The 26,002-nt window shown below is 41.8% G+C and overlaps 1 protein-coding gene across 6 annotated transcripts in view; it reads left to right on the top strand.

Moving 5' to 3' along the window:
* glra1 (glycine receptor, alpha 1) overlaps positions 1-26,002 on the top strand; it is a 133,454-nt gene that overhangs the window by 82,601 nt on the left and 24,851 nt on the right. For all 6 annotated transcript variants that reach the window (XM_057849697.1, XM_057849695.1, XM_057849694.1 and 3 more), the window contains 2 exons: positions 6,454-6,536; positions 10,226-10,363. In XM_057849697.1, coding sequence (XP_057705680.1) covers positions 6,454-6,536; positions 10,226-10,363 — 221 coding nt within the window. The remainder of the gene's footprint in view (positions 1-6,453; positions 6,537-10,225; positions 10,364-26,002) is intronic.

Here is a 26,002-nt window from a genome sequence, read left to right as displayed (position 1 = left end):
TTAGTTTATTGATTAGGGTGGATACATTGCCCTCTGATCTGCCTCAGTTCACATGGCTGAATCCAACTCCCTGTTAAGACCAACGTAAGCTAATTTTTTTTTGGGCTAATGTTTTTTAATGCATTCCTAATTTGGTTTATATGTATATTTAGCTGTTTTTTGTGGGTATATGAGTCTGAACCATTTGTTAAGAACATTGGGGAAAAAAAGTGAACATTTTATAGCATTTAAGCTAGCGGACTTTTGCCATGTAAGTTAGCCAATTGTTCTTTTGTTGGACATAGATCCTCATTTATTTATTTTTAATACCGTTTAAGGCTCAGCTCAGGTATTTTAATTTTTCATGTTCTTTTTCCAATTACTCGATTAATCGAACTAACTAGTTCATCGATTAATCGACTACTAAAGTAATCGATAGCTGCAGCCCTAGTAATTATTGACATCAACAATGGCGGGCTACTAGTTTATTTTTCGATTGAAAATTTTACAAACTTTATTACAACGAAAACATTAAAAGGGGTTTTACTATAAAATTTCTATAACTTGTACTAACATTTATCTTTTAAAAACTACAAGTCTTTCAATCCATGGATCGCTTTAACAGAATGTTAATAATGTTAATGCCATCTTGTTGATTTATTGTTATAGTAAACAAATACAGTACTTATGTACCGTATGTTGAATGTATATATCCATCTTGTGTCTTATCTTTCCATTCCAACAATAATTTACGGAAAAATTTGGCTTATTTTATAGATGCTTTGAATTAATTTTTAAGCTGTAATTAACTCGATTATAAATTTTAATCGTTTGACAGCCCTAAAATTAATATGCTCCTCCCAATATATCGTTTTAAAAAGGTGTCGCTGTTTAAAAACAAAAGGAACCAACAGGTTGCTAGCAAAATCTTCCATTAAACTATTGTCTACGTTAGCTCACTGGCTGCCATTGACGGTGCTAGACATCCAATTCATTTGGACTGGATTGGACGTCTAGCGACGTCAGTGGCACGGAAACGTTTTTAGGGCATTTACAGGTCACTTCCTGTTCATTTTAAGGCATTTAGAAGTGACTTCCTATTGATTTTCAATCACTTCTTATTCATTTGGGGACATTCTTCCTTTCCAGTGACCCAAAATCAACAGGAAGTGACCCGTAAAAACCCTAAAAGGAAAAGGAAGTGACTGAAAATCAAATGGAAATATTGATTTGACTCTATTCATTTGGGGACATTTTCAGAAACCAAAAAATCAACAGGAAGTGACCCATAAATGCCCCAAAATGTCACTCGCATTTCATTTTGGGGCATTTACGGGTCACTTCCTGTTGATTTTGGGTGAACGAATAGGAAGTGACTCAAAATCAACAGGAAATGTTGATTTTCAGTCACTTCCTGTTGATTTTGGGTCATTTGCTGGTCACTTCCTGTTGATTTTTGGTTCCTGAAAAGGAAGTGCCTCAAGAATGTCCCCAAATGAATAGGAAGTGACTTAAATCTGTACTTTTGGGGCATTTACGCGTCACTTCCTGTTGATTTTAGGTTACCAAGAAGGAAGTGACTCAAGAATGTCCCCAAATGAAGACAAAGTGACTCAAAATCAACATTTGTTGTTGATTTTCGGCCATTTCCTTTTCCGTTTGGGACATTTACGGGTCACTTCCTGTTGATTTTGGGGCGTTTACGGGTCATTTCCTGTTGATTTTTGACGACTGAGAAAGAAGTGACTCAAGAATTTCCCCAAATGAATGGGAAGTGACTCAAAAATCAATATTTCCTGTTGATTTTGGGTCACTTACTTTTCCTTTCGGGGCATTTACGGGTCACTTCCTGTTGATTTTGGGGCATTACAGGTCACCTTCTGTTGATTTTTGGTGACTGAAAAGGAAGTGACTCAAGAATGTCCCCAAATGAATAGGAATTGACTCAAAATCAACAAAAAGTCACTTCCTTTTACTGTATTTTTGAGGCATTTACAGGCACTTCCTGTTGATTTTAGGTTACCGAGAAGGAAGTGACTCAAGAATGTCCCCAAATGAAGACAAAGTGACTCAAAATCAACATTTGTTGTTGATTTTCAGCCATTTCCTTTTCCGTTTGGGACATTTACGGGTCACTTCCTGTTGATTTTGGGGTGTTTACGGGTCATTTCCTATTCATTTTTGATGACTGAGAAGGAAGTGACTCAAGACTGTCCCCAAATGAGTGGGAAATAACTCAAAATAGACATTTCCTGTTGATTTTCAGTCACTTACTTTTCCTTCTGGGGCATTTACGCGTCACTTCCTGTTGATTTTTGGGCATTTACGAGTCACGTCCTGTTGATTTTGGGTGACTGAATAGGACTTGACTCAAGAATGTCCCCCAAATGAATGGGAAGTGACTCAAAAATCAATATTTCCTGTTGATTTTGGGTCACTTACTTTTCCTTTCGGGGCATGTACGGGTCACTTCCTGTTGATTTTGGGGCATTACAGGTCACCTTCTGTTGATTTTTGGTGACTGAAAAGGAAGTGACTCAAGAATGTCCCCAAATGAATAGGAATTGACTCAAAATCAACAAAAAGTCACTTCCTTTTACTGTATTTTTGAGGCATTTACAGGGCACTTCCTGTTGGTTTTAGGTTACCGAGAAGGAAGTGACACAAAAATGTCCCCAAAGTGACTCAAAATCAACATTAGTTGTTGATTTTCGGTCATTTCCTTTTCTGTTTGGCACATTTACGGGTCACTTCCAGTTGATTTTGGGACGTTTAAGGGTCACTTCCTGTTGAATTTTGTTAACTGAAAAGGAAGTGACTCAATAATGTCCCCAAAATGAATAGGAATTGACTCAAAATCAACATTTCCTGTTGATTTTTAGTCACTTACTTTTCCTTCTGAGGCATGTACGAGCCACTTTCTGTTGATTTTGGGTGACTGAAAATGAATTGAGTCAAGAATGTCCCCAAATGAATGGGAAGTGACTCAAAATCAACAGGATGTCACTTACTTTTCCTTTTGGGGCATGTACAGGTCACTTCCTGTTTATTTTGGGGCATTACAGGTCACTTCCTGTTGATTTTTGGTGACTGAAAAGGAAGTGACTCAAGAATGTCCCTAAATGAATAGGAAGTTACTCAAAATCAACATTTCCTGTTGAATTTTGTGCACTTCCTGGTAATATTGGGGCGTTTACTGGTCACTTCCTGTTGATGTGGGGGCATTTACAGGTCACTTCCGGTTGAGTTTTGGTGACTGAAAAGGAAGTGACTCAAGAATGTCCCCAAATAAATAGAAGGTGACTCAAAATTAACATTTCTTGTTGATTTTTTGTCACTTCCTTTTGCTTTTGGGGCATTTATGGGTTACATCCTGTTGATTTCGGGGCATTTACAAGCCACTTCCTGTTAATTTTTGGTGACTGAAAAGGAAGTGACTCAAGAATAACCCTAAATGAATAGGAAGTGACTGAAAATCCACATTTGCTGTTGATTTTCAGTCACTTTCTGTTGTTTTTTTTTTGGTCACTTATTAATTTTGGGGCATCTCTAGGTCATTTCCTGTGTATTTTTGTTCACTTCCTGTTGTGTTGGGTTATTTACATCTTGATTTTTGGATCCCTTACAGTACATTTTGGGGCATCCCGAGGTCATTTCCTGTTGATTTTGGGTCACTTCCTGTTTTTTTGGGTTTATTTTCCTGTTGGTTTCTTCCTGTTAATTTTGAGGCATTTGCAGGTCACTTCCTGTTGAGTTTTGGTAATTTTCTATTGATTTTGGGGTATTTCCTGTCAGTTATGAGTCATGTACATGCCACTTCTTGACTATTTTTGGCCACCTATTGATTTTGGGGCATCCCGAGGTCATTTCCTGTTGATTTTGGGTCACTTCCTGTTTTTTTTGGGGGGGGGGGTGGGGGGTTATTTCCCTGTTGGTTTCTTCCTGTTCATTTTTGAGGCATTTGCAGGTCACTTCGTGTTGATTTTTGGTCACCTATCAATTTTGGGGCATTTCCTGTTGTTTTTGGGTCACTTCCTGTTAATTTTGGGTCATTTGCTATTGCTTTTGGGGTATTTCCTGTCAGTTATGAGTCATGTACAGCACACATTCTGACTATTTTTGGCCACCTATTGGTTTTGGGGCATCTCTAGGTCATTTCCTGTTCATTTTGAGTCATTTCCTGTTGTTTTTGGGCGATGTCTCTGTTGATTTTGGGTCGCTTCCTGTTAATTATGGGGCATTTTCAGGTCATTTCCAGTTGATTTTGGGTCACTTCCTGTTGTTTTTGCTCTCTGTAGATTTTGGGTCACTTCATGTTAATTTTGGGGCATTTGTAGGTCATTTCCTTTTGATTTTGGATCACAGCCCATTGTTTTGGGGGGATTTTCTGTTAGTTTTGGGGCATTTGCAAGGCACTTCCTGTTGACTTTTTGGTCACCTATTAATTTTGGGGCATCTCTGGTCCCTTCTTGTTAATTTTGGGGCATCCCGAGGTCATTTCCTGTTGATTTTGGGTCACTTCCTGTTTTTTTTCTTTTCCTTTTGGTTTCTTCCTGTTAATTTTGAGGCATTTGCAGGTCACTTCCTGTTAAGTTTTGGTCACCTATCAATTTTGGGGCATTTCCTGTTGTTTTTGGGTCACTTCCTGTTAATTTTGGGTCATTTCCTATTGATTTTGGGCTATTTCCTGTTAGTTTTGAGTCATGTGCAGCTGGTATCCTGACTTATTGGCCACCTATTGATTTTGGGGCATCTCTAGGTTATTTCCTGTTCATTTTGGGTTATTTCCCTGTTATTTTGGGTCACTTCCTCTTTAATTTTGGGGCTTCCCGAAGTCATTTCCTGTTGATTTTAGGTCACTTCCTGTTGTTTTGGGTTTATTTCCCTGTTGATTTTTGGTCCCTTCCTGTTAATTTTGGGGCATTTGCAGGTCACTTCCTGTTGATTTTTGATCACCTATCAATTTTGGGGCATTTTCTGTTGTTTTTGGGTCACTTCTTGTTAATTATGGGTCATTTCGTATTGATTTTGGGGTATTTCCTATTAGTTTTGAGTCATGTGCAGCTCACATCCTGACTATTTTTGGTCACCTATTGATTTTGGGGCATCTCTAGGTCATTTCCTGTTCATTTTGGGTCACTTCCTGTTGTTTTTGGGCTTTGTCTCTGTTGATTTTGGGTCACTTCCTGTTAATTTTGGGGCATTTCCAGTTGATTTTGGGTCACTTCCTGTTGTTTTTGGGCTATGTCTCTATTGATTTTTGGGTCACTTCCTGTTAATTTTGGGGCATTTGCAGGTCATTTCCTGTTGATTTTGGATCACAGCCTATTGTTTTGGGGGGATTTTCTGTTAGTTTTGGGTCACTTCCTGTTGACTTTTCGGTCACCTATTAATTTTGGGGCATCTCTAGGTCATTTCCTGTGTATTTTTGTTCACTTCCTGTTGTTTTGGGTTATTTACATCTTGATTTTTGGGTCCCTTCCTGTTAATTTTGGGGCATCCCGAGGTCATTTCCTGTTGATTTTGGGTCACTTCCTGTTTTTTTTTTCTTTTCCTGTTGGTTTCTTCCTGTTAATTTTGAGGCATTTGCAGGTCACTTCCTGTTGAGTTTTGGTCATTTCCTATTGATTTTGGGGTATTTCCTGTCAGTTATGAGTCATGTACATGACACTTCTTGACTATCTTTGGCCACCTATTGATTTTGGGGCATCTCTAGGTTTTCTGATTATTTTGGGTGACTTCCTGTTGTTTTTGGGTTATTTCACTGTTGGTTTCTGGGTCAATTCCTGTTAATTTTGGGGCATTTACAGGTCACTTCCTGTTCAGAGACCCAAAAATCAACAGAAAAGGACTTGCATGCCCCCAATATGAACTCATTGCCTGGCATTGGCTGCCACGGACAGCCATAGATGTCCAATCTATTCGAACTGAGAGGAATACCACCGTCCCAATTCAAACGGATTGGACCTGTACAAGTGATAAACTCACAACAGAAGGACGAAAATAGCTTGTTTTTCTTATTTTTTAGTTGTTTTGTGGAATATCCTAGAATGATTTCCTGATAATTGCCATATCGTGAGCCTTGCGTTGTAAATCGTGTCGTTAGCGACCCAGTGGTTCCCGCCGCTATTCTCAAGTCAGTGTCACGGCAGCTATAGACAAAAGGAGGGACGGACGAACAGTCGGTCGGTCGGTCGGCCGGCGCTTGGCAGGCGTGATGCATTGCGGTGAGCGGCCCTCGGCTCCCTCTGCCCGTAATGCGGCTTTTTCTCTGGCAGGAGGCAATAAAATCAGGGGAATAGAAAATGGCTGTCATAAAACTCTGCTGCAGCTCAAAGCACATCAACTAAAGGAGCGGGAGGACATTTTGCAGCCCCCTTTGACGACGACAGGCGTCCAATCCCGTTTCCCGACGCGTATGTCCGTCAATGGTAGCCGTCGAGTTAAAAAACCACGTGTGTTTGTGTGCTTCAGAATAACGCTGGTTCTGGCTTGTCCCATGGATCTGAAGAACTTCCCCATGGATGTGCAAACTTGCATCATGCAGCTGGAGAGTTGTAAGTAGACGCAAACACACCCGCACGTCAACTCTGATTTAAATTATTGAAAACAATTATTCGATGTGGCAACTTAAATCAACAGTTACATGCTAAAATGCACTTTTGCATTTACCATTAGTTACTGCATTAACTCATTTGATGGGGAAAATATTATGTGACCCGAAGGGGATTAACACAATATGCCTTATGATAAATTCAATCCGGGTCAAAGGGCGGAATGATGGGAGAAAATATTATGTGATGCCTTAACATTAGCACATTATGCCTTTGTGATGTATGATTGCCTCTGTGACCTAGATTGTAACAACTTGTTATTGTTTTTCACCTTGGGTTCCATAGTTAGGAGGAAAACTCACGAGATAACTTGTTTTGCACCATAGTACGCGCTTGGGTTCCATAGTTAGGAGGGAATCTCACGAGATAACTTAAATAAACATTCTACTTTAACCGCTGGGAGCCTCAACTGGGGGCGAATCACATATCCTGGGGGGGGTTAGTCTCACTAGTTTGGGTGGTGCATTTCGTGGGGGCAAGGAGTGGCCACCCGCGTCCCCGCGTCAGACGTGCCTATAAGAGTCGTGAGTCCCCCCCCGAAGTCTGCCAGAGGGTTACGTACGGTAACGCGGGGATTCTGGGATTGACAAACTAGATCTAACGTCATCGTTACCAATTGTTCTTGTTTTGATGTGTGTTTGCTTGCTCTTGTGGGATTGTAATCAATAAACTTCATTCATTTGCAATTTCTAATCAATAAACATCGTATATTTCGCAAAAGTGTGCCCGTTGCTGACTCACTGCGAACCTGGAAATTTCGGAAAACACTCATGTTAATTCATATATTAGTTAATCTTAGATTGGGATTATATGAATTTTTAAAGTGTTACTTAAACATTCATTATTGTCTAAAAATGCATTAACTTCTGTTAATTATGGGACCGTTATAGTAGAGTGTGGAGGAATCTGACCTTTTAGCCAGATTGGCGGAATCACGCCAGCCGAACCGCCAGACCCTGGCCGGTGAGAACACAACAACCTGGCCAAAAGGCCAAACTTTGTGCGTTCACCTTAGTCTTAACTAGGGTTGTTCCGATCATGTTTTTTTGCTTCCGATCCCATCCCGATCCGTTTTAGTTTGATATTTCCCGATCCGATTGCTTTTTTTTTTTTTTTTTGTTCCCGATTCAATTCCAATCATTCCCGATAATTTTTCCCGATCATATACATTTTGGCAATGCATTAAGAAAAAAATGAATAAAACTCGGACGAATATATACATTCAACGTACTGTATTATGACAATAAATCCTCAAGATGGCATTTACATTACTAACATTCTTTCTGTGAGAGGGATCCACGGATAGAAAGACTTGTGACTTTGTATATTGTGACTAAATATTGCCATCTAGAGTATTTGTTGAGCTTCCAGTAAATGACACTGTGGCCATTGCCAAATTCATGATGGGAAGTGGAACCATGACTGTGTGCAGTGCTACCAATTGATATATCTTCTCTGCGGTGGGAAATAACTTAAGGTGTTAAGAAAAATATCAATTGCTACCTTGCTTCCGCACACTGCTTCCCATGATATTTTTAATCATAGGGAGAGGGATTGTAAGGTTTTAGCCAATTAAAAAAAGGCTCCAAAGGCTGCCAAAATTCACTCTACTCATTTAGCGCTGCCTTTTATCTCTCTATATAGGTAAAACGGCGTCATTACAGATTGAGCGCGACAATGAGTGAGAGGGTCATGCAGGGCATACATTAATTGCATTAATTAATTTAACGTGACACATTTTTTAATAAATTAATTGCCGCAGTTTTCGGGATATTTTTGATAACTCTACCTTAAGCCTAAACTAAAGACTCTGGATGAGTGTAACATATTGTGACTGTAACATTAAATACATTTAGAAAACGATTTAATTAATGTATATATTTAAAAAAGGCATGGCCGATATTTTTTTGCCGATTCCGATACTTTGAAAATGACGTGATCGGACCCAATCGATCGGGATGCCGATCAATCGGGACATCTCTAATTTTTATAATTGCTTTTTACTAGGGCTGTCAAAATTAACGCGTTAACGCGCGGTAATTAATTTTTTAAATTAATCACGTTAAAATATTTGACGCAATTAACGCACATGTCCCGCTCAGACAGTATTCTGCCTTTTGGTAAGTTTTACAGCAAGGTTTTTTGTGCTGTCTAACAGCGAACTCTTGTGGTCGCTTTGCAACATGATTTGTTTTCTTGCCAGTTCAATATGGCTGCACGACGTCTCTGTTGTGCTTATATGATCCTTGAACAAGATTTGTCCGTAAGTATGGTTGTTGTAAAGAATGTACATATTATGTTAATAAGCGAAATGTTATATTTTTTGTATGAGACGCTTTTTGTTTATGTTTAGTTAACCTGTATAGCGTGCTAAGCTAAGGTTGTTGCTAATGCAATGCTTGTGTACTGTTTTTTTTGTGTAGTTTTAGGACGGTCTAAAGAGGACAATGGTTTGAGGCCAATTTATTAATAAATCAGAAGAAGTCTGATTATTATGGCGTCGTTCACTAGCTGTCTAGCTTTGGAAAAAGTAGACGCTTCGGAGTGAGGACAGCAAAAATGACAGTAGAGTGAAATGCCCACTACAGTCCTTATGTACCGTATGTTGAATGTATATATCCATCTTGTGTCTTATCTTTCCATTCCAACAATTTATTTTACAGAATATATATACAGTATATAATTCACAGAAAAATATGGCATATTTTATAGATGGTTTGAACTGCGATTAATTGCGATTAATTATTTTTTAAGCTGTAATTAACTCGATTAAAAATTTTAATCGTTTGACAGCCCTACTTTTTACCTAAAAAAATGTTTTATCCGATTACTCGATTAATCGATAGGATTTTCAGTTGATTACTCGATTACTAAATCGAATAAAATTGCAACTTAATTTGTATATATTTACAGTGATCCCTCGTTTTTTGCAGTTAATGGACCCCTGTCCCACCCCCACCCCCACCCCACCCCTGTGAAAAACGAAATCCGCAAAGTAGAGGCGGAGCTTATTTACATTTAATTTTTTAATTATTTTTGTGGGGGTGTGTTCAATTTATTTATTCACATTTAGCATTGGAAAACATTGGATTTAACATTTTTCCCCATACTATAATTCTTTATTAAATGCTTAATTGAGTGAGTCCTCTCAAATCCACTCACGCTGCTTAGAACAGCACACAACACGCTACCGCTCGTGTTTAACAAGCTAAGCCACCAGAAGTCAATTCAATTTGAAAAAAATATAATTTACCCTTAAAAAGATTAACAAGTATTTGTCCAACTTTATTGAAAACACAGCTTCATTTATTCTGTGTACACAAATGCCACCCTATTATGTATAAATAGCATACACACATTAGCATTTATACAATTATACTGTACATTAGCATTTATACAAGTAGTACAGTCACACAGCCAGATTGCCATTTTTCTTCAACGCAGCTGCGTGCGTGGTATAAATTCACGTGACGCACGGCGGCTGCCGGCGCGGACGTGAAGCGACTGGAAAGCAGCGGCCTACTCCCTCCCAGCCGTAGCGACCGATTCCTTTGTCTCGCTTTCACCGTGCCACCATATTTGTTCTCCTCAAATGCTAAATGAAGCTAAGCTAACGCTTGTGCCCTTTCCAGTCGGCTACACCATGAACGACCTGATCTTCGAGTGGGACGAGAAAGGCGCCGTGCAGGTGGCCGATGGCTTGACGCTGCCTCAGTTCATCCTCAAAGAGGAAAAAGACCTCCGATACTGCACCAAACACTACAACACAGGTAAGCGCTACAACACGACAGCACTTCCGCTACTGGACAACAATCCGCCTACCTACTACCACTGGACTGCAGTCTACCAAAACACAGGGTGTGACAATATATATCGAAAAAAATGATGTAGTTCAGTGTTATCGATACGCTACCGCCAAGAATCGATATATCATTATCTGGTCTTTGCCTTTTTGGCAAAGCCAGATAAGGTTATTCTGCAACTTTATTATTATTTATCAATCAACTTATTCTCCGCATTTTTTCGGCGCGCCGCGCAGCCCGAACCATTGCACCGATTGGCACCGTTCAAGTATCGACACGACCGGAATTTTCGCGTGACCACGGCAATTTATCAAACCGCCCCGAATTTTTTTTTTTCCCCATTCCTTTTCAATGGCAAAAACACAATTTCACCAAATCAACAGGAAATAACCAGATATCAATAGGACACACCCACAAATGACCTGATATGATCAGGACACGCCCTCCAAATGTCCCCAAAAGACCTGATATGACCAAGACACACCCCCTAAATGTCCCCAAATTACCTGATGTGACCAGGACACGCCCCCTAAATGTCCCCAAATTACCTGATATGACCAGGGCACACCCCCCAAATGTCCCCAAAAGACCTGATATGACCAGGACACGCCCCCTAAACGTCCCCAAATTACCTGATATGACCAGGGCACGCCCCCCAAATGTCCCCAAAAGACCTGATATGACCAGGACGCGCCCCCTAAATGTCCCCAAATTACCTGATATGACCAGGGCACGCCCCCCAAATGTCCTCAAAAGACCTGATATGACCAGGGCACGCCCCCTAAATGTCCCCAAATGACCTGATATGACCTGGGCATGCCCCCCAAATGTCCCCAAAAGACCTGATATGACCAGGACACGCCCCCTGAATGTCCCCAAATTACTTGATATGACCAGGGCACGCCCCCCAAATGTCCCCAAATTGCCTGATATGACCAGGGCACGCCCCCCAAATGTCCCCAAAAGACCTGATATGACCAGGACACGCCCCCTAAATGTCCACAAATTACCTGATATGACCAGGGCACGCACCCCAAATGTCCCCAAAAGACCTGATATGACCAGGACACGCCCCCTAAATGTCCCCAAATTACCTGATATGACCAGGGCACGCCCCCCAAATGTCCCTAAAAGACCTGATATGACCAGGACACGCCCCCTAAATGTCCACAAATTACCTGATATGACCAGGGCACACGCCCCAAATGTCCCCAAAAGACCTGATATGACCAGGACACGCCCCCTAAATGTCCCCAAATTACTTGATATGACCAGGGCACGCCCCCCAAATGTCCCCAAATTGCCTGATATGACCAGGGAACGCCCCCCAAATGTCCCCAAAAGACCTGATATGACCAGGGCACGCTCCCTAAATGTCCACAAATTACCTGATATGACCAGGGCACGCACCCCAAATGTCCCCCAAAGACCTGATATGACCAGGACACGCCCCCTAAATGTCCACAAATGACCTGATATGACCAGGGCACGCCCCCCAAATGTCCCCAAAAGACCTGATATGACCAGGACACGCCCCCTGAATGTCCCCAAATGACCTGAGTGACCCAAAAATCAACAGGAAATGCCAGAATTGATAGCTGACCAAAATATCAACAGGAAATGACTTTGGGATTCCCGATAATTAACTGGTGACCAATAACCAACAGGAAGTGATCTACAAATGCCCCAAAATTAACAGGAAGTGACCGAAAATCAACAGGAAATGCCAAGAAACTATTGATGTAGTTTTGCCATATTAATAGCTCTGATTTGTGTTGAGCTGTGACGGTTTAATGACCGCCAGTCCCTCCCAGTCCAAACAGATTGGACGTCAATGGATGTCAATGGCGCTGAAAGATAATGATACTGATTCCCTGCCGGCTGCGTGTGTATTTTGCCCGCCCTCTCCGAATAGTAGCGAAGGCGGTGGCGAAGGTGCGCCGGGGGTTTTGTGATTTATTAGTAGCTGCAGTGAGAGTGCGAGAGGAGATATTCCGCCCGGCAACACAAACAGTGGGCGACAAAAAGCTTCTTGAAATACTAATTAACTGACTGCCTGCTGCATTGCACAACTCGCCTGCCCTACCCGCCGCAGGAACAATAAAGACGACAACAACAACCGCGTCCATTCGCCGGACCTCGGTCGCACCTTGCGCTAAAACTTCCTGGCGACAAGCCGCGTACCATCTTGACTCGATTCACCGCAACTGAGGTGATAGACATACCAGAGTTGCTCTAAAAATCTGATATTTTTACATTCACTCATCCATGTTCCGTGCCGCTTAGTTGATGGTAGCTTTGCATGTAAAACGTACCCATTTGTTTCGAATGGGCAAAATTTCCTATTGATTTTTAATGGCCCTATTTGCCGTTGATTTCAATAGCACAAAAACAACCATTCAATCCGATTGAATTCCAACCCAAGTGACCCGTTATCGACAAGTAGTGACCCCGAAATGCCCTCAAATGAAAAGGAACTAACCCAATATGTACTGAAAGTGCCAAGAAATAATCCAAATCAATAGCAAGAGACCCAATATGAACAGGAAGTAGCCTCTAAATGCTCCCAAAACAACAGTAAAGTGACCCTGAAATGCCCCAAAATGAACAGGAAGTGACCCGATATTTACAGGTAGTGTGAGGTCCCTTAAAATCAGCAGGAAGTGACCCAAAAACCCCTATATATCCAGGAAGTGACCCAATATGAAAAGGAAGTGAACCCGAAATGCCCCAAAATCATCAGGAAGCGACCTGATATCTACAGGAACTCTGAGATACCTCTAAATCAACTCGAGGGGACCTCGAAATCCCCTAAAATCAACAGGAAGTGACCCAACATGAACAGGAAGCGAACTCGAAATGCCCCAAAATCAACAAGAAGTGACCCAATATCTACAGGTTCTCCGAAATGCCCCAAAGTCAACAGGAAGTGACCTCAAAATTGCAGAAAATCAACAGGAAGTGACCCTGAAATCTCACCCTATCAACAGGAAGTGACCCAATATGAACAGGAAGTGAAACGGAAATGCCCCAAAATCAACAGGAAGTGAACCTGAAACCCCCATATCAACAGGAAGTGACCCAATGTGAACAGGAAGTGAACCTGGAAATGCCCCAAAATGAACAGGAAGTGAACCTGAAATCCCCCCATATCAACAGGAAGTGATCCAACATGAACAGGAAGTGAACCCGAAATGCCCCAAAATCAACAGGAAGTGACCCAATATATACAGGCTATCCGAAATGCCCCAAAGTCAACAGGAAGTGACCTCAAAATTGCAGAAAATCAACAGGAAGTGACCCTGAAATCTCACCATATCAACAGGAAGTGACCCAATGTGAACAGGAAGTGAACTGGAAAAGCCCCAAAATCAACAGGAAGTGTCCAACATGAACAGGATGTGAACCCGAAATGCCCCAAGGTCAACAGGAAGTGACCTCAAAATTGCAGAAAATCAACAGGAAGTGACCCTGAAATCTCACCATATCAACAGGAAGTGACCCAATGTGAACAGGAAGTGAACCGGAAAAGCCCCAAAATCAACAGGAAGTGTCCAACATTGAACAGGAAGCGAACCCGAAATGCCCCAAAATCAACAGGAAGTGACCCAATTTGAACAGGAAGTGAGCCGGAACTGCACCAAAATGAACAGGAAGTGATCCAACATGAACAGGAAGCAAACCCGAAATGCCCAAAAATCAACAGGAAGTGACCCAATATAAACAGGAAGTGAACCGGAAATCCCCCCCAAAGCAACAGGAAGTGATCCAACATGAACAGGAAGCAAAACCGAAATGCCCCAAAATCAACAGCACTCCAAATCAACGCAATATCTACAGGATATCTGAAATGCCCCAAAGTCAACAGGAAGTGACCCCCAAATTGCAGAAAATCAACAGGAAGTGACCCTGAAATCCCCCCACACCAACAGGAAACGACCCAATATGAACAGGAAGTGAACCAGAAATGCCTCAAAATCAACAGGAAGTGACACGATATCTACAGGAACTTTGAGATAGCTCAAAATCAACTCGAGGGGACTTGGAAATCCTCCAAAATCAACAGGAAGTGACCCAGTGTGAACAGGAAGTAAACTGGAAATGCCCCAAAATCAACAGGAAGTGAACCTGAAATTCCCCCCATATCAACAGGAAGTGATCCAACATGGAAAGGAAGCGAACCCGAAATGCCCCAAAATCAACAGGAAGTGACCCAATATGAACAGGAAGTGACCCTGAAATCTCACCGTACCAACAGGAAATGACCCGATGTGAACAGGAAGTGAACCAGAAATGCCTCAAAATAAACAAGAAGTGACCGGATATCTACAGAAAGTCCGAGATCCCTTAAAATCAGCAGGAAGTGACCCCATATAAACAGGAAGTGAACCAGAAATTCCCCAAAATCAATTTTTTTTTTGTTCCCCCACTTTAACCACTAGGCGCAACAGCCAGTTTGAATGATTGGTTTATTTGACTCAGGAGGCGGAGCTAGACTGCCGACTTCAACCACTGCCTGCTAAGATAGTATAGCGAGGGGTGCGCGTCGTGGTCCACTGGAGTGTATTGATTAAAGCTCCCACACTCACGGATGAATCATTTCAATCTTGTCCTGGGCTGGAAAATATGGACATAGCTTAAAAGCTCTCAAGTGTATCGCGCACATAAATCGAGGCGCAGCCGGCCCCCACTCGTCCTCCCGCTCCTCTTCCTCCCTCCTTGATATTTCAGCCGTATGAAGGTTGCTTCTGATATCCGTGGAATGTGGCGAGAATCCAGATCGGATGATATGAAGAAAAAAATGTAAAAACTAAGAATAGATATACCCTGTATCAAAAAACATGAAAGCTTTGATCATGAAAACGAATGTTCAAACAATATGAACAAAAATTAATAGAGGGAAAAAAATGTAAAAAAAAAAATGGATTAGATCAGATGATGTTAAAAATCAGGTTAATAATAGGGGTGTGACAAAATATCGAAAAGGTTATACATCACGATACTCTGTTACTCGTCTTGTGCTGTCAGTGGCGCTGAAACCAGAGCATGTCTATTTGGCATGTACAGGTGAATTCCTGTCGATTTTGGAGTCATTTCCTATTCATTTGAGGACATTTTTGCGTCACTTACTTTTCAGTGACCTAAACTCAACAGAAAGTGACCTGTTAATGCCCCAAAACAAAAGGGAGTGGTCCGTAAATGCACCAAAAGGAAAAGGAAGTGACCTAAAATCAATAGGAAATGTTGATTTTGAGTCACTTCCTATTCAGGAACTTAAAATCAACAGGAAGTGACTTGTAAATGCCCCAAATGAAACCGGAAGTGATGCATAAATGCCCCAAAATCAACAGGAAGTGAGGCAAAATCAACATGAAAAGTTGATTTTGAGTCACTTCCTATTCATTTGGGGACATTCTTCCTTTTCGGTAGCCCAAAATCAAGAGGAAGTGACCTGCAAATATCCTAAAATCAACAGAAGCTGACTTTTGAGTCATTTCCTATTCATTTCGAGACATTCTTACTTTCTTAGTAACCCAAAATCAACAGGAAGTGAGCTGTAAATGCCCCCAAATCAACAGGAAGTGACCCGTAAATGCCCCAAAAATAAACAGGAAGTGCAATTGGCTGGCAACCAGTTCAGGGTGTCCCCTGCCTACTGCCCGTAGTTAGCTGGGATGGGCTCCAGCAACTCCGCGACCCTCGTGAGGAAAAGCGGCATGGAAAATGAATGAATGAATGAATGATGCATAAATGCCCCTAAATCAACAGGAAGTGACATGGGTCACTTCCTGTTCATTTAGGGACATTCTCCCTTTTCAGTAACCCAAAATCAACAGGAAGTGACCAGTAAATATCCCAAAATCAACAGAAGGTGACTTTTGAGTCATTTCCTATTCATTTCGGGACATTCTTACTTTCATAGTAACCCAAAATCAACAGGAAGTGAGCTGTAAATGCCCCCAGATCAACAGGAAGTGACCTGTAAATGCTCCAAAAGGAAAAGAAAGTGACTGAAAATCAACATGAAAAGTTGATTTGGAGTCACTTCCTATTCATTTGGGGACATTCTTCCTTTTCAGTAACCCAAAATCAACAGGAAGTGACCAGTAAATATCCCAAAATCAACAGAAGGTGACTTTTGAGTCATTTCCTATTCATTTCGGGACATTCTTACTTTCATAGTAACCCAAAATCAACAGGAAGTGAGCTGTAAATGCCCCCAGATCAACAGGAAGTGACCCGTAAATGCTCCAAAAGGAAAAGAAAGTGACTGAAAATCAACATGAGAAGTTGATTTTGAGTCACTTCCTATTCATTTGGGGACATTCTTCCTTTTCAGTAGCCCAAAATCAACAGGAAGTGACCTGCAAATATCCCAAAATCAACAGAAGGTGACTTTTGAGTCATTTCCTATTCAGTTACCTAAAATCAAAAGGAAGTGACTTGTAAATGCCTCAAATTAAACCGGAAGTGATGCATTAATGCCCCAAAATCAACAGGAAGTGACCCATAAATTCACCCAAAATCAAAATGAAGTGACCCCAAATCAATAGGGAATGTTAAATTTGGGTAACTTCCTGTTCATTAAGGGACATTCTTCCTTATTAGTAACCCAAAATCATCATGAAGTGACCTGTAAATATCCAAAAATCAACAGGAAGTGACACAAAATCAACATGAAAAGTTGATTTTGAGTCACTTCCTATTCATTTGGGGACATTCTTCCTTTTCAGTAGCCCAAAATCAACAGGAAGTGACCTGCAAATATCCCAAAATCAACAGAAGGTGACTTTTAAGTCATTTCCTATTCATTGAGGGACATTCTTACTTTCTGAGTAACCCAAAATCAACAGGAAGTGACCTGTAAATGCCCCCAAATCAACAGGAAGTGACCCGTAAATGCTCCAAAAGGAAAGGGAAGTGACTGAAAATCAACATTTCCTGTTGATTTTCAGTCACTGCCTATTCAAATCAAAATGAAGTGACCCCAAATCAATAGGAAATGTTAAATTTGGGTCACTTCCTATTCATTTAGGGACATTCTTCCTTTTCAGTAAGCCAAAATCAACAGGAAGTGACCTGTAAATATTCAAAAAATCAACAGGAAGTGACACAAAATCAACATGAAAAGTTGATTTTGAGTCACTTCCTATTCATTTGAGGACATTCTTCCTTTTCAACAACCAAAATAAACAGGAATTTAACCCTAAATGGCTGAAAAGCAACAGGAATTGACCCTGAAATTCACCCAAATCAACAGGAGATGGTGATTTTGAGTCACTCCCTATTCATTTGGGGACATTCTCGAGGAACGTCCTTTTGAGTAACACAAAATCAACAGGAAGTGACCTGTAAATGCCCCAAAAGGATATGAAAGTGACCTAAAATCAATGGGAAATGTTGATTTTGAGTCCTTTCCGATTCATTTGGGGACATTTTTCCTTTTAAGTAACCCAAAATCAACAGGACTTGACCCATAAATGCCCTAAAATCAACAGGAAGTGACTGGTAAATGCCCCAAAAGGGAAACGAGGTGACCGAAGATCAACATGAAAAGTTGATTTTTGGTCACTTAATAGGGTTTGTGACCTGTAAGTGCCCCAAAATCAACAGGAAGTGACCCATAAATGCCCCAGAATCAACAGGTAGTGACCCAAAATCCACACTAAAAGTTGAGTTTAAGTCAGTTCCTTTTCATTTCGGGACATTTTTACTTTTCAGTAACCCAAAATCAATAGGACGTTAGCTGTAAATGCCCCAAAGTCAACACAAATTCACCTGTCAATGCCCAAAAATCAACGGGAAGTGACACGAAATCAACAGGAAATGTTGATTTTGAGTCACTTCCTATCCCTTTTCAGTAACCCAAAATCAACAGGAAGTGACCTGTAAATGCCCCAAAATCAACAGGATGTGATCCATAAAGGCCCCAAAATCTACAGGAAGTGACCTGTAAATGCCCAAAAATCAATAGGAAGTGACCCGTGCCTCAAAAAGAAAATGAAGTGACCAAAAATCAACAGGAAATGTTGATTTTTAAGTCATTTCCAATTCATTTGGGGACATCTTGGGGTCACTTCCTTTTCAGTAACCTAAATTCAACAGGAAGTAACCTGTAAAATTGCCAAACTCAACAGCAAGTGACCCATTAATGCCAAAAAATAAACAGGAAATATTGATTTTGGGGACATTCTTCCTTTTTAGTAAACCAAAGTGACCTGTCAATGCCCCAAAATCAATAGGAAGTGACCCAAAATCAACATGAAAAGTTGATTTTGAGTCACTTCCTATTCATTTCGAGACATTCATTTTCAAGTAACCCAAAATCAACAGGAAGTCACCTGTAAATGCCCCAAAATCTACAGGAAGTGACCCAAAATCCACAGGAAATGTTGATTTTCATTCACTTTCTATTCATTTGGGGACATTCTTCCTTTTCAGTAACCCAAAATCAACAGGAAATGATCTGTAAATGCCCCAAAATCAACAGGAAGTCAACCGTAAATACCCCAAAATCAGCAGGAAATGACCCAAAATTAACAGAAAATGGTGATTTTGAGCTACTTCCTACTTAATTAGGTTCATTCTTAAGTCACTTCCTTTTCTGTAACCCAAAACCAACAGGAAATGACCTGTAAATCCTCCAAAATGAACAGGAAGTGACCCAATATGAACAGGAAGTGAACTGGAAATGCCCCAAAATCAACAGGAGGTGAACCCAAAATGCACCCATATCAATAGGAAGTGACCCAGTATGAACAGGAAGTGAACCCGGAATGCCCCAAAATCATCAGGAAGCGACGTGATATCTACAGGAACTCTGAGATACCTCAAAATCAACTCGAGGGGATGTCAAAATCCCCCAAAATCAAAAGGAAGTGACCCAATATGAACAGGAAGTGAAGCAGAAATGCCCCAAAATCAACAGGAAGTGAACCCGAAATGCCCCAAAATCAACAGGAAATGAACCCAAAATGCACCTATATCAATAGGAAGTGACCCAATATGAACAGGAAGTGACCCCGAAATGCCCTAAAATCATCAGGAAGCGAACTGATACCTACAGGAACTCTGAGATACCTCAAAATCAACTCGAGGGGACCTCGAAATCCCCCAAAATCAACAGGAAGTGACCCAATATGAACAGGAAGTGAACCGGAAAATCCCCCAAAATCATCAGGAAGCGAACTGATCAGGAACTCTGAGATACCTCAAAATCAACTCCAGGGTACCTCGAAATCCCCCAAAATCAGCAGGAAGTGACCCAATATGAACAGGAAGTGAACCGGAAAATCCCCCCAAATCAACAGGAAGTGAACTGATATCTACAGGAACTCTGAGATACCTCAAAATCAACTCGAGGGGACCTCGAAATCCCCCAAAATCCACAGGAAGTGACCCAATATGAACAGGAAATGAACCGGATATGCCTCAAAATCAACAGGAAGTGAACCCGAAATGCCCCAAAATCAACAGCAAGTGACCCAATATGAACAGTAAGTGAACTGAAAATGCCCCAAAATCAACAGGAAGTGAACCTGAAACCCCCCAAATCAACAGGAAGTGACCCAATATGAACAAGAAGTGAACCGTAAATACCCCCAAATCAACAGGAAGTGACCCAATATGAACAGGAAGTGAACCGTAAATACCCCCAAATCAGCAGGAAGTGACCCAAAATAAACAGTAAATGGTGATTTTGAGCTACTACCTACTTATTTAGGTACATTCTTGAGTCACTTCCCTTTCAGTAACCCAAAATCAACAGGAAATGACCTATAAATCCTCCAAAATGAACAGGAAGTGACCCGTAAATGCCCCAAATTCAACAGGAAGTGACCCAAAGTTACTTCCTATTCATTTAGGGACACTCTTGAGTCACTTACTGTTCAGTTAGCCAAAATAAACAAGAAGTGACCCAATATGAACAGGAAGTGAACTGAAAATGCCCCAAAATCAACAGGAAGTGAACCTGAAACCCCCGAAATCAACAGGAAGTGACCCAATATGAACAGGAAGTGAACCGTAAATACCCCAAAATCAGCAGGAAGTGACCCAATATCAACAGGAAGTGAACCCGGAATGCCCCAAAATCATCAGGAAGCGAACTGATATCTACAGGAACTCTGAGATACCTCAAAATCAACTCGATGGGACCTCGAAATCCCCCCAAATCAACAGGAAGTGACCCAATATGAACAGAAAGTGAACCGGAAATGCCCCAAAATCAACAGCAAGCGACCCAATATGAACAGTAAGTGAACTGAAAATGCCCCAAAATCAACAGGAAGTGAACCTGAAACCCCCAAATCAACAGGAAGTGACCCAATATGAACAGGAAGTGAACCGTAAATTCCCCAAAATCAGCAGGAAGTGACCCAAAATAAACAGAAAACGGCGATTATGAGCTACTACCTACTTATTTAAGTACATTCTTAAGTCACTTCCTTTTCAGTAACCCAAAATCAACAGGAAATGACCTGTAAATCCTCCAAAATGAACAGGAAGTGACCCGTAAATGCCCCAAAATCAACAGGAAGTGACCCAAAATCAACAGGAAATGTTGATTTTGAGTTACTTCCTATTCATATAGAGACCTTCTTGAGTCACTTACTGTTCAGTTAGCCAAAATCAACAGGAAGTGACCCGTAAATCCCCCAAAATCTACAGGAAGTGACCGAAAATCAACAGCAATTTATTCTTTCATTCTATTATTCTTTTCTTGGAATGTTTTCCAGCGTGGCGTCTGCCATGTTTTTCCCGTCGGCGACCGTTTGACTTCCTGTCGCTCCGCTTTACGTGGCGTCTTTTGATGTTCCCGAACTATGACAAAGATGCCAATCTGCTTTCTACGCCGTCGACTTCTTACTCCTCAAGTCTTGCTCGAGCTCCAGTTGCCAGCGCGTTCTTCCTCCTCCTCCTCCTCTTACTCCCTCCTTGATATTTTAAGCATAGAAAGATCCTAATCCACTCTTTCAAATGCTATTCCATTTGAACTGTGAGGGGGCGCCAAATACAACAAGCAGCAACACAAGTGCAATTTTCATAGTGATTGGCTAGAGGTTTATGTCAATTTTAAGATTTAGATTAGAAGTCTATCGCAGTCAGTGGCAGGCAATAAAATAAATGACCGGTCGAAAGAAGAGACGCCGACCAGCCAAAACTGTTTGACCCATCGACAACGTTCATACGACCTGAATTCTGGCGTGACGCTATCCAACCCAGAATGACCGTTTGCTGCAAAACGCGCGTATTTTGGACTAAAAGCACAACATGTCCTACATGTTGATGTCCAAATGACATCATTTACACATCCAAAAATTCAGTGCACTAAGGGGCACAAAAGTTGTATACAGTTTTTGCCAAAAAAAAAAAAAAAAAAAAGTACGGTTGCGCCAAAATATGCCAATAACATACCTATTCATTTCTAATGGGCAAAATTTCCCATTGTTGTCCAATGGCCCGAATCAGCCACCATTCATTTCAATGACACAGAATCCTCCATTCACTCCTATTGATTTCCAATCCAGAACTGCAAAAATCTACATCCACCAATGCCCCCAGATCAACAGGAAGTGACCTCAAAATGCCCCAAAATCAACAGGAAGTGAGCTGATATACACAGGACGTGATCCCTAAATGCCCCCAAGTCAACAGGAAGTGACCAAAAATCAACAGGAAGTGACCCCAAATCAATAGGAAGTGACCTGATAGCAACAGGAAGTGACTACAAAATACCCCCAAATCAACAGGGAAAGATCCAATACTAACAGGAAGTGACCCTGAATGCCCCCAAAATCAACAGGAAGTGACCCTGAAATGCCTCTAAATCAATAGGAATTGACGCGATATCTACAGGAAGTGACTCCGAAATGCTCCCAAATCAACAGGAAAAGGCCCTGTAACAACAGGAAGTGACACTGAATGCTTACAAATCAACAGGAAGTGACCCGATATCCATTGGAAGTGACCTCAAAATGCACCAAAATCAATAGGAAGTGGCCCGATATCAACTGAAAGTTACCCCCAAAATGCCCTAAAATTAATAGGAAGTGACCAGATATAAACAGGAAGTGACCTTATTTCAACAGGAAGTGACCCCGAAATGCTCCCAAATCAGCAGGAAGTGACCCGTATATGCCCTAAATCAACAGGAAGTGACCCCTAAATGCCTCTAAATCAATAGGAAGTGACGCGATATCAACAGGAAGTGACCCCGAAATGCTCCCAAATCAACAGGAAAAGGCCACATATCAACATGAAGTGACCCTGAATGCTTAATGCCCAAAAAGTCCCCTAAATCAATACGAAGGGATCCTGAAATGCCTCCAAATCAACAGGAAGTGACCCAGTATCAACAGGACATGACCTCATTGTCCCAAAATCAACAGGAGGTGATTTGAGATCAACAGGAAGTGACCCAAGAACGTGCCCAAATCAACTGGAATTGAACCTGAAATGCCCCAAAATCAGCAAGAAGAAACCCAATATCGACAGGAAGTGACCCCGAAGTACCCCCAAATCAATATAAAGTGACCCTGACATGCCCCCAAAATCAACAGGAAGTGACTTAATACCCCAAATCAGCAGGAAAAGAATCAATATCTACAGGAAGTGACCTCAAGATGCCCCAAAATCAACAGGAAGTGACCCTGAATGCCCCCAAATCAACAGGAAGTGGCCCGAAATCATCAGGAAGTGACCTCTAATTGCCCCAAAATCAACAGGAAATGACCCTGAATGCCCTCAAATCCACAGAAAGTGGCCCGATAACAGCAGGATGTGACCCAAAAATTCACCCAAATCATTGGGAAGTGACCACAAAATGCCCCTAAATCAACAGGAAGTGACCTCAAATTGCCCCAAATCAACAGGAAGTGACCCAAAGTGAACAGGTAGTAACCCCGAAATCCCCCCATATCAACAGGAAGTGACCTGATATTAAACAGGAAGTGACCTCAAATTGCCCCAAAGTCAACAGGAAGTGACCCTGAATGCCGCCAAATCAACATGAAGTGGCCCTAAACCAACAGGAAGTGACCTCAAAATGCTCCAAAATCAACATGAAGTGACCGTGAATGCGCCCAAATCAACAGAAGGTGACCCGATATCAACAGGAAGTGACCCAAAAATTCACCCAAAGCATTGGAAAGTCACCCCCAAAAATGCCTCTAAATCAACAGGACGTGATCGAAAATGAACAGGAAGTAACCCTGAAATCCCCCCATATCAACAGCAAGTGACCTGATATCAAACAGGAAGTGACCCCAAAATGCCCCCAAATCAACAGAAAGTGGCCCGAAATCAACAGGAAGTGACCTCAAATTGCCCCAAAATCAACAGGAAGTGAACCTGAATGCCCCCAAATCAACATGAAGTGGCCCTAAACCAACAGGAAGTGATCTCAAAATGCCCCAAAATCAACAAGAAGTGACCATGAATGCCCCAAAATCAACAGGAAGTGACCTGATATCAACAGGAAGTGACCCAAAAATTCACCCAAAGCATTGGAAAGTCACCCCCAAAAATGCCTCTAAATCAACAGGTGATCGAAAATGAACAGGAAGTAACCCTGAAATCCCCCCATATCAACAGCAAGTGACCTGATATTAAATAGGAAGTGACCCTGAATGCCCCCAAATACACAGGAAGTGGCATGAAATCAACAGGAAGTGACCTCAAACTGCCCCAAAATCAACAGGAAAGGACTCTGAATGTCCTCAAATCCACAGGAAGTGGCCCAATAACAACAGGAAGTGACCCAAAAATCCACCCAAATCATTGGGAAGTGACCCCAAAATGCCCCTAAATCAACAGGAAGTGACCTCAAATTGTCCCAAAATCAACAGGAAGTGATACTGAATGCCCCCAAATCAACAGGACGTGACCCAAAGTGAACAGGAAGTAACCCCGAAATCCCACCAAAATCAACAGGAAGTGACCCTGAATGCCGCCAAATCAACATGAAGTGGCCCTAAACCAACAGGAAGTGACCTCAAAATGCTCCAAAATCAACATGAAGTGACCGTGAATGCGCCCAAATCAACAGAAGGTGACCCGATATCAGCAGGAAGTGACCGAAGAATTCACCCAAAGCATTGGGAGTGACTCCAAAAATGCCCCTAAATCAACAGGAAGTGACCCAAAGTGAACAGAAAGAAACCCCGAAATCCCCCCAAATCAACAGAAAGTGGCCTGAAATCAACAGGAAGTCACCTCAAATTGCCCCCAAATCAACAGGAAGTGACCCTGAATGCCCCCAAATCTACATGAAGTGGCCCTAAACCAACAGGAAGTGACCTTAAAATGCCCCAAAACCAACATGAAGTGACCCTGAATGCCCCCAAATCAACAGGAAGTGACCCGATATCAACAGGAAGTGACCCAAAAATTCACGCAAAGCATTGGGGAGTGACCCCAAAAAAAATGCCTCTAAATCGACAGGAAGTGACCCGAAATCAACAGGAAGTCACCTCAAATTGTCCCCAAATCAACAGGAAGTGACCCTGAATGCCCCCAAATCTACATGAGGTGGCCCTAAACCAACAGGAAGTGACCTTAAAATGCCCCAAAACCAACATGAAGTGACCCTGAATGCCCCCAAACCAACAGGAAGTGACCCGATATCAACAGGAAATGACCCAAAAATTCACCCAAAGCATTGGGGAGTGACCCCAAAAAAATGCCTCAACAGGAAGTGACCCAAAATCAACAGGAAGTAACCCCGAAATCCCCCCCTATCAACAGGAAGTGAGCTGATATTAAACTGGAAGTGACCCCAAAATGCCCCCAAATCAGCAGGAAGTGGCCCAAAATCAACAGGAAGGGACCCTGAATGTCCCCAAATCAACAGGAAGTGATCTCAAATTGCCCAAAAATCAACAGGAAGTGACCCTGAATGCCCTCAAATCCACAGGAAGTGGCCCAAAAATTCACCCAAATCATTGGGAATTGACCACAAAATGCCCCTAAATCAACAGGAAGTGGCCCGAAATCAACAGGAAGTGACCTCAAAATGCCGCAAAATCAACATGAAGTGACCCTAAATGCCCCCAAATCAACAGGAAGTGACCCGATATCAACAGGAAGTGAACCAAAAATTCACCCAAGGCATTGGGAAGTGTTCCCAAAAAATGCCCCTAAATCAACAGGAAGTAACCCTGAAATCCCTCCCATATCAACAGGAAGTGACCTGATATTAAACAGGAAGTGACCCTGAATGCCCCCAAGTCAACAGGAAGTGGCCCGAAATCAACAGGAAGTGACTTCAAATAGCCCAAAGTCAACAGGAAGTGACCCTAAATGCCCCCATATCCACAGGAAGTGGCCCGATAACAACAGGAAGTGACCCAAAAATTCACCCAAAGGATTGAGAAGTGACCCCAAAATGAGCCTAAATCAACAGGAAGTGACCCAAAATGAACAGGAAGTAACCCCGAAATCCCCCATATCAACAGGAAGTGACCTGATATTATAAAGGGACGGTTATTTTCTGCCGTCTCGCCAAGCGAGTCAGAATTGTCGAGATTGGACGTCAAAAGGAAAATATTGTGAAATTGATCGCTCTCAAACAATACTGTATATGAAAATGATTGGGTTGAAAAC

Source organism: Corythoichthys intestinalis, chromosome 11, assembly GCF_030265065.1.
Source record: "Corythoichthys intestinalis isolate RoL2023-P3 chromosome 11, ASM3026506v1, whole genome shotgun sequence".
Taxonomy (NCBI): domain Eukaryota; kingdom Metazoa; phylum Chordata; class Actinopteri; order Syngnathiformes; family Syngnathidae; genus Corythoichthys; species Corythoichthys intestinalis.
This window is presented reverse-complemented; position numbering and strand designations above follow the sequence as displayed.